The following is a 10,068-nucleotide window of genomic DNA, read 5'->3' as shown; positions in this document are numbered from 1 at the left end:
CTTGAAAGATGCTATGTCAATAAAACTGATGTGACAAGCTACTGTAAATCAAGGGAGCAGCTGAAATGTAACGGGGGGGCATTTGTCCACAGGGGGGAAACAGTTTTTGGAGAGCAGTGTCAGTGTTTTTTGCGCATGCCCCAGTTCGGTTGTTACATCCTGTGAGGCTGCGGGCGTGGTGTTGTCCTCTCCCTCTCTTCCTCCTTCTTTCTTGTCCCTCCCCTGTCTCTCTCTACCCCTGCCTTCTCCTTTAGGACACACCTGCTGCTCATCCGCCCTCGTTTACCACCAATTACCCTCCAGAGGTGATATAAGCTGGAGGAGAGCAGTGTGGGTGTGGGTGAGGCTTCTGGTGGATTTCCTCTGTGCTGGTCAGTGTGTGAGTCTGGTCTAGGTGTGGAAAAGGCCTGCTGTGTGTGTGACCAGCCCCACCGTGTGTGGCTCTTTGTGAGTAACTCTCTGAGCAGTGGTTTTTCTTAAGTGACACAGCCTCCACTTCTTGGTTTGGCCTACCTGGTTTTATTGCTAAGAGCAGCGTAGCTGTCTTGTTCTGTTGAGTCCTTATCATTGTTTTCCTAGTTGAAGCAGCCACCATTCCTTTGGCTGGCCTGTCTGATTTATCATTAAAGCAGCGTTGCTGCCTCTTTCTGTTACTGTTTATATGATTATTGGGTTAATTGATTATAATAAAGATTTATTTTGTGTTAAACACCTCTGCCTGGCGTCCTATTCATTCCAATTCGGATCCAATTGTTACTGTCCCCCACCTTCTACGCCTAGATTTTATGTGGGGACGTAACATCGGTAAATAAAGAAATGACTGTGAGGTCTTCCTTATTGCACAGGATATCACAATTGTTTTGTTTTTTTTGTTGGGGGATTTTTTTTTTTTTTTTTTTTTTTTTTGCACTATAGTGACACTCCTTACCACACGGTGGCGGTAATGCATCATGGGCCACATATGTGTCTGCTGGGACACAAAGCAGGGTAGCCAACATGCATGCAAGTGGCCAGCGTCATTACATTTATACTTGTGCTGGTGCATTATGTTGACAAAATTGACTGTGGGAAAACTAGTGAGAGATGTGTCATGAGTGAATGACTTAGCCGAGTCAGGGATTTTAGTCTAAAAGAAGTTAATTACTAGAACTCTGCACAGGAATGAACTGTGGGGTTCCCGACCAGGGGCGATTCTAGGATCAGAGCTCTGGGGGTGCTGAACACCCAGAGAGCTGCCCAGCCAGGCAAGATAAACCTGTCTCCGTCAGTCCCTGCATCCTTAAATGTTGTCCCGAGTTCTCTCTGACTGTCACTTTGGTGCATTTAAACCCCCGTGCCTCCCTGTCCTCGTTGTCTGTTGTCTCCATCTCTGTTATCAGTCATCATAATTTTACCATCTCTGTGCACGTCTGCAAATTTCTTTATTAAATCATAAGATTCTTAAATTCATCAAGTCTCTCTGTGCCTGGGTCCTCGTCACAAAACATGACATCACTGTTTTGTACATTTTAACACAATTTAATCCCCACATTTGTGAAAGAAAAGCAAAACACTTTTTTGAAAAGTCTGTAACAAAACCAAATCTGATTAAGGTTATTTAAATGCTGCAAAAGAAGAATGGATTGGAATAGAAAAAGTACATATTCTAACCTAATTCTAATTACTGGGGGAGAATAATGAATGATGCTCATAGTGAGTAAAAAGTAAACTGAGTGCATTTTTTGGACAGAGATTCACATTTAATGTGTATGTATAATGTAATACAGATACATAAAAAACACTCCCAAAACAGAATAAATTATTACAAATAAATTATTACAAAATATTAATAAAAACTATAAAAATGGAGGCAACTTTGCCTGTGGTAGAATGTATACAATGTATGAAAAAATCTTTATTCCAGATACTAATTTTACTAATTTAATAATACTAATTTTGTGTTGTAAGATTTATGACTTTCATGCTTTCATAGTGGTACTTAGGAGAGCTTGACATTTTATCAGGTGGTACACACTGTAAAAAGTTTGAGAAACACTGATAAGTGTATGTGTGCTTTTGGAAAACATTTAAAGCTGCCGTACAGAATCTTTGAAACAAGCTTAAAACATTTTTAGAAACAGAGCATCTGCTTCTCTTTACAGCTCCTCACTCCACCAGGGCTGTTTGGCACTTTCTGATAGTGTGCAAATGTGATGTACGTACTGCGGCAGTCATACAGACAACTGGACGGTCCAAAAGTTGGCCTACCTATTACTGGCTGAGGTTTTAGTAGAGTTGTGGCTGAACCACATAAAAATATATCATTAATTTTAATCTCCCCAATCAATTATAATGTTATGTTGGAATGTTGTTAAAGAGGGTCAAAAACGTTTCAACCCAGTTTGTTTTGTAGATTCTGTATAGCAGCTTTAATATAGGGAGGACACAATGAGTTTTTTTTTCTCTTTGTCAGTTTAATAGTTTCTGTTGTGCCTGTCACTGTTCCCTGTCTGTTTTCTTACCTGGTTCTTTCTGACCGTGCCCTTTCTCCTCACGTTCCCCTCTTTCCTCTCTCCCTCTTTGGACTGACAATCATACACAAATAGATTGTATTCAATTAGATGAAAAATTACATTAATATGAAAAAAATTCTATTAAGATTGCTAACAAAAAGTCCTCTCTCAGTGTACTTTCAACCAAAAGGAAAATAACCAAACCACACGAACATCTAATAAAAGATCTAAACATTGAAACACTGATCCAACATTATTCTTGATTGACGGATCATTTGATTTTACACTTTTACCTGAATGTGGCTCCTTTTTTTGAAAAAACTTCCTTATATCCATTATGAACCTGGCTGTCTCTCTGTACACACACACACACACACACACACAACAGGAGTTATAAGGTTAATGGGCATTCAGTCAGTTAGCTAGTTAGTATCCATTTAAAACAGGACAGTGGTAACAACAGCAGGCTGCGGACAATTTTAAGTTTTAGATTTTAAATAGGCTGTATACATTTCAATGGGAGCAACAGGACGGTCAAATGTCGCTGATTTTACTACAGAGCAGGACGGATTGTAGAGTAGCAAACATTGTCAGAAAACACGTTTTTCAACACTGCAGGTTACCTGGTGTAATGTTTTTCAGCTAAAAAGAAACATGGTCTGACTCCTACCTAACTATATAAAGAGTAACTGAAGGTTAAATGGAGCTAATATGTCCTGTTTTAAGCCAGGCACTTACACCTCGGCTCTGCTGCGTTTCAGCCACCATTGCTCTGGCAGCAACGGCGCTAGAGCCAGAGCAGGGGAGAGGCGAGCTGGAACAAATCATTTTTGGAGGGGGGGGGGTATCTATAGTTTTGTTGTTAAAATGTTACATCTCAAACAAGTACAGTACTGTATGCTATTTGTATTTTTAGTAGTGTGTCACACAGACAGCAAATATTGTCAAAAAAGTAAGAAATCTTTGGGGGTGCTTTGATTCAAAATCGCCCTGTTCCCGACCAAGAAAATCTCAATTTCTGCAGAAGAGAGACCTTCAAACCAGACTGAAGTATGGTAAGGACAACCTGGAGAAAGATCACTTATACTGGAAGTTCTCCCTTTGGTCAGATGAGCTGAAAGTAGAGCTTACTGGTCACACTGCTTATATTTGGAAAAAGCAAGGAGAGGAGTACAACCCAAAGAACACCGTCCCTACACTAAAGCACGGTGGAGGGAGTATTACAACAAGATATCACAGCAAAGCTTGTAATAGACATGCCGGTCCACTGTGTCCATTTCATGCTTTGCCTCTCAAACACCTTAAATGTAAGTTCCAGTAGGTAACAGCAGAGGTGTCATGGTCCTGGGTCATTTTGACCCAGCGTTCTTAGTTTTCTTGTGTTTTTGTATTTTGTTCTCTATTTATTCTATGGTTCCTAGGTTGATTCGTTTATTAGAATTCCCCTCGTGTCTTTACCCCGTGTACCCCTCCACGTATCTGAGTTCCCATGCCTCGTTTCTCCTCCTTGTTTTATTCCATGTTTTCCCCAGCCCGTTTTGTCTGTGCTCTCCCCATGTTCTCTCCTCCCCTCCTGTCTGCACCTCTGTGTACTTTCTGTTTTACTTTGACAGTCTCCCGTCATGTTGTGTTTGCTCCTGCCCTGTCTCGTTATGATTATCTGTGTCAGCTGTGTGTGTGCTCCCACTTCCCTCGTTAACCCTCTGTGTATTTATGTCCGCGTCTCCCTCAGTTCTGTGTCGCGTTCTCCCTGATTGCTGTGCGTGATTCACCCTGTGTCTCCTGGTGCACATTGTAATTAGTTTTTCCCAGTTTAGTTTAGTGTTGTTTGTATGATCTGCTTTCCCAGCAATAAAGCTGTGCTTTTGAGTTTAAGTTCTGTCCCGTGAGTTTGCGTTTGGGTCCATCCTGCCTGCCACACAGCCGAATCATGACAAGAGGGAGATACTTTATTTCAAACCAGCATGAAAATAATCACAGGAAGGTGTTAAAACAAACATTATTAACATATTTACACGTATGCACATATTAGCACATATTAACCTTAATCGTTTATGTAATCTCCATTTTCTGCTTTGAAGAAGCAAAGCAGGAAATGGACACAGTGGACCAACATGTCTATACTTTGCTGTGATGCTATATGACGTTATTGACTGGCCTGCACAAACCTCTACACCACAGAAGGAGGGCCTGGAGGGGTCAGTGATGAACATGAGGTTAGGCAGAAATCAAACTGCACCCACGAAACCAGGGAGACTGAAAGCAATAACACATGTTATAATACTTTTGTTGATGTTGAGTGACAATGGCATTAGATGGCAGGTCATTAAGTGTAAATATGCAATAGTTCAATTTATGATTTTGTCATTTTAAGTAAACAAACAAAGAAAAAACTAGCACCTTATGTTACTTCATGTGATTCAGGGACTTTGGATTTTTTTTCTCTTTTACAAAGTACATGTAGACTGGATGGACTAACTAGGTATCCTCAAGTTGGTTCACTGTTTCAGAACTAACTGATGAAAACCCCATTGCTCATCCTGAACATGAGGTTTGACTGGTGTGTAAAATAGAATTTTCTCCGAAACCATGGCACAGATCCTTCAAAGGAGGGTCAAAGTCATTTCAAACTGATGTGCATAACAGCAAACAGCACAGCTCGTTTGTGCTCACACTCTTAACCCAAAGATGCAAGTACAAGTGATCATAAAAGGGCTTCCTGTGAGCAGTCTAGTCCTGTAAGTGACACAGAGGTGAACTAGGTCTCTGTGTGAGTACGACTTCCTCCTTTTAGGGTGGAGCCTTATAGAGGCCAGTGTTTGAGACCAGGTGTAAGAAAATGTGTTCTTATTCTGTTTTCTGAAAGCAAGGCAGCAGACTATAACTATGTTCACTCGCTTACACCTCTGATGTCATGGAACATCATCAAATCTCAAGAAATGAACAGATGACGGATTAATAACGACTGTTGTATTGTTTATTTTTTCCAGATCATGTTTAAAGAAGACATTTTAATGTCAGTGAGACTTTTTAGCTGGACAAATAAATAAATTATATATAAAAGTGACCTTTCCAACAACTTATAGCAGCTTCTACTTTGCGATAGGAATGCTGTTTGTGGCTCAAAAGGACTTGTATGGAGTATGTTTCACATATTATAGCCAACAAGTCATTTACACGAGCTTAAATACGGGCAACCTTTATTATTTATTTATTTTACACAACAGGAAATCTTTATTAACCCACGTGAGACTGAAAGGTTTCCTTTCAGCTTTTGCATGCCTCCTGTGTTTCACCAGAAGGTGGCGCACCTGACTATGACTGTTTCCACGCGATTACTAAACTACACCCAGTTTCTTTAACATGTTAACGCCGTTGATCTGCACACCTTCCTGTTTCATTCCATCCATTTCTGCCTGTTTATGTTTCTTTCAGTCAGCCTGATAATTCAAATAAAACAAAGCTTCATGCACAAACACTCCTCCATGGCTCTATGAACGCTGGCTGTGCATGTTCGTCAGTCTCGCGTGTCTATAGTAACCCGATCGCCGCAGAGGCTCGCCCTCTCATTGGCGCATGTCCCGGGTGGGTGGAGCGTAGCGGGGCGCTTTTGATTTGTCCGCCTCACACAGCCTCACAAAAGCACGGCCACGGAGAGCGTTGTGGGTGTAGGAGAGTGTTCTCCAGGAGTGAGTGAATTAAACGGTGGATGCTATTTTCTTCCGCACAGGTGCGGACCGCGGAGCTGTTTGTGCGCAATTTCCAGAGAGATCGTTGGGCTGTTCGGTGTCATCCTTATTGTCTCCGGCTCTGGAGTGTTCTTACAGCGCAGCTTTCCTTCGTCGCCAAATGGATGCGAGTGTGTGAGGAGAATACTAATGAACGGAGCTCTGCGTCCTCTGCTGCTGCTGCTGAGGGCCACAGCAGAGCTCATCGCTCATCCACAGCGCACCGGGGCTTCTCCGCTCTCCACTCTCCCAACCTAAGGATTTTTTTTACCCGTGAAGTGGAAGGCTCTGAGCTTTAGGACTGTTTTCTTCCCATTGAATCGGGAGATAAAACCAGCAGCTGCAGAATAAATGCCATAATGGGCAACAGCGTTTCCAGCATCTCTGCCTTCCAGTCTCTTCACATCGTCATGCTGGGCTTGGACTCTGCTGGGAAGACCACGGTTCTTTACAGACTTAAATTTAACGAATTTGTCAACACGGTCCCCACGATCGGCTTCAACACGGAGAAGATCAAGCTGAGCAACTGCACTGCGAAGGGCATCAGTTGTCATTTCTGGGACGTGGGGGGGCAGGAGAAGCTGAGGCCCCTGTGGAAGTCCTACAGCCGCTGCACTGACGGAATCATATACGTCGTGGACTCGGTAGATGTGGACAGGTTGGAGGAGGCCAAGACTGAGCTGCACAAAGTCACCAAGTTTGCGGAGAACCAGGGCACGCCGCTGCTGGTCATCGCCAACAAGCAGGACCTGCCCAAATCCCTCCCGGTGGCGGATATCGAGAAGCAGCTGGCCCTGCACGAGCTCACCCCCTCCACCACTTACCACATCCAACCTGCCTGCGCTATAATAGGCGAGGGGCTTCACGAGGGCATGGACAAGCTGTATGAGATGATTCTGAAAAGAAGGAAATCCTTAAAGCAGAAAAAGAAGCGGTAACAGCCGCTGGACATTACTGCAAGGAGTTCGGGTTTTACCAGTATTGCCCTTAACAGAGACTTTTTCTTTTTCATTTTTGGAATAAAGCTGTTCAGCCACTGAAGTCCTGCTCAGATGCTTTTGCGGGCAAGAGTATGCAGGACAGAAAACACACCAGGATAACCAAAATCAAGACAGGAAACTTGACTGGGCTGTTTGGAGCTGCAGCACCGACAGAGAGAGAGAGGAACAGATAAACAGGCTGGCCCATTTATCTGTGGCTTTATCTCAGACCTTGAACCCACTTTAACTGAAGCTTTGGCTCACCCTGGACTCTTTTTTTATTATTATTATTTCCACCCACAGGACATCTTTGTGGAAACGAGTTTGATTTTGCACGTGGCTCGGGTCACTCATGCCCCCTGCTCTTTCTGTCTTGAACACAGACATCTGTAGGATCAAGGTTTGATCTTGACTGCATTTGGAGCATTGAAGTAGCCTTTCCTCTGCGTGGTGGACAGAAGACAGAGTCCACTACTTTGCACTTTTCATTTGCTAACAGACAGTAGAGAACTACACTGTATTATTAGAGGAGCAGTTTCAGGTGATTCATGTACTAAGAAGCCAAAATTGAAGTATTTTTTGTATATTAAAAAGATTTTAAATCAATGTTTTGGGTCACGTTCTTCATTTACACACTGCTGAGAAGTAGAGGTGATGTGGAGGTTACAGTGGCAGCAGGATGTGTGGTGGGGGGAAAAAAGGCGGGCATGACTGCTGACAGTAAGGCAGAGATAGTGATTTCTTCATCAAGATACAATCACAGGTGGTCAACGATAAGTCCGGGGTCACAGAGTTCAGGCAGAAGATAATAACGGCCTGAGCTCAGATCTTTGTTTTAATCATCTGCACATGAAATAAATGTTTGGAGCAAAGCCGGAACTCATTTGTGAAATTTATGGATCTGCATTGCGGTGCTCTGTTTACAGCAGCAAGCGGTGATCAAATTAGGCTAATGTGCCCGAGGACAGTATAGATTTCTGTCCCAAATATTTCACATCACTCTGTAACTAATGTGGGCATTTATCTTGTAGTTTATTTAAATATTTCCTCATCATACAAGTCACAAATTGTGGGTGGATGTGAGGTATTTGGGCTAAACTGTTTGAAAGTAACTGTTTATATAACTGATTAATCTGCTCATTATAAAAATACTTTGCTCATAAAATGTCCACCACATTCAAAGAAATATGTTCATATATGTTTAATTCTTCTGGATATATCTAATAGCTGCTGTAGGAAAAACTCATGTTTGAACACCTGTGATCGGTAACCGGAAGTACTGAGTGCAAAGAAGAGCAGAGCACACAGGAGAAGAGGTGGTTTTTGCAGAGAAACGTTCTGAAGACCTTTTTACAGTGCTGTGCACTGTGATGCAAAGAGAGGCATGAATCATGTAAACAAACCCTAAGGCAGATATGAGGGGCTTCAGTTTCAAACTGGAAACCATTGAGGTAAACTAGACAAGTATGTAAGTGAGGGAGTGTACTTGAGTAAAATATCTGAATCCACCGTGAGTCAATCTCGTGTGTTTAGAGGTTTTCTGTTCGTTTTGTGTGAGTAAATTACTCCAAAGTTAATCACCTTCCATCTCTGCAGAACAAGAACTTCATTACTAAATAAGGCAGAAGCAAACCGAGGACTCTGTGAGAATAATGAGAAAACGTGCGAATATTCTTTGTGTCGTGTGCTTTTTCACTTTAAACACAAAACACATGTCGTACCTGAATCTATCCAAGCTGCATGGTAGCTTCTAAATGCATCACACTGTACATTGACTGTGTTCTTGTTGTGTTTTAAGCAGCAGCATTTCCAGGACCAAAAACAAGACAGGGAGGGTTCATAAGAGAGCAGAATGATGGATCAGAAATTCATACAGGGTAGGAAGCTGGTGTCGAAAACACTGGATATAGTTTTAAGACTCATTTGAAGCCCTGTGTTATAACACTGATAGTACTGCATCAAAAATGGTGCCGATGAAGAGTTTAAATGCTGTTTTGTGCTGACTAACTATTTTACTCTGTGTTAGATGATAAACGTTCTAATCCTAAAACTTTAAATAATTCTGGGTAGCTTTAAGAACAATAATGCATATGCGTACTTTATATTTCTTTTTAAGTTCATTAGAGTATATTAATATTTGGAAATCTGCAAAATTTGGAGCATGAAGGACAATATTTGCTTCCAAAATACTGTGGAGTGCATGCAGAAAGTATAACGTTTAATCATTGTTGAAATACCTAAAGTACATTCAAACTGTGTTTTGGAAAGTAGTGTGTGCAGAGGTGTTTGTGTGTGTTCGTTTGTAATAAATATTTGACATAATATATCAAGATACAGTGCAGTCCTGGACCAGAGAAACACTATAGATTTAACAGCAATAATTACAGACATTATGATTCACTGTGATGGATTCTCTAACACAGGCTGAAATGGAAAACCCTTAAACTACAGGCAGCCTTTGAACAGCCTCAGGGACACAGAGGTTTTAGAGTGAATGAGCCAAAAACATCCCAAAAACACTCGTTGAGCCTAACAGGACATTTTGCTATACAGATTTTTCCTGTTAAAACTGGAGGAACTGAATCTGTAGCTGATGCAGACTTACATCCCTCCTTCGATTGCCTGATAATATGAATCAACATCTAAACGATTTAGTGACTTTTTCTTTTTTGTGTGAGATTTCTGCTTTCTTTTAATTCCATTCCAAAGAAGCTACCTAGAATGTAGTAAATAGTGCAAATATGTTATGTAAAATATGTAAAATACATTTTGTATTATATTCACTGACTGTTAGGTTCTTCTAAAGGTCTTACACTCATCTTCTAGCAAATTTGAAACATCATCCAGCGCGAGACCATCCAACCAGGA

At 41.6% G+C, this 10,068-nt stretch overlaps 1 protein-coding gene across 1 annotated transcript; it reads left to right on the top strand.

Annotated features, from left to right (window-relative positions):
* Positions 1 to 6,133: 6,133 nt before the first annotated feature.
* On the top strand, positions 6,134 to 7,767 carry LOC102780374 (ADP-ribosylation factor-like protein 4C). Its single transcript, XM_006806003.3, has one exon. It carries the CDS (start codon positions 6,580 to 6,582, stop codon positions 7,156 to 7,158), a length of 579 nt encoding a protein of 192 aa, XP_006806066.1. The 5' UTR covers positions 6,134 to 6,579; the 3' UTR covers positions 7,159 to 7,767.
* The last annotated feature ends 2,301 nt before the right edge of the window (positions 7,768 to 10,068 follow it).

Source organism: Neolamprologus brichardi, chromosome 16 (genome assembly GCF_056152115.1).
Source record: "Neolamprologus brichardi isolate AB-2024 chromosome 16, ASM5615211v1, whole genome shotgun sequence".
Lineage (NCBI taxonomy): Eukaryota > Metazoa > Chordata > Actinopteri > Cichliformes > Cichlidae > Neolamprologus > Neolamprologus brichardi.
The sequence above is the reverse complement of the archived record's forward strand: the minus strand, read 5'-3'. Positions and strand labels throughout refer to the sequence as shown.

What these genes read in the sequence shown, in the direction of transcription:
- LOC102780374 (XM_006806003.3), top strand. Translation starts at nt 6,580, where the DNA reads ATGGGCAACAGCGTTTCCAGCATCTCTGCCTTCCAGTCTCTTCACATC.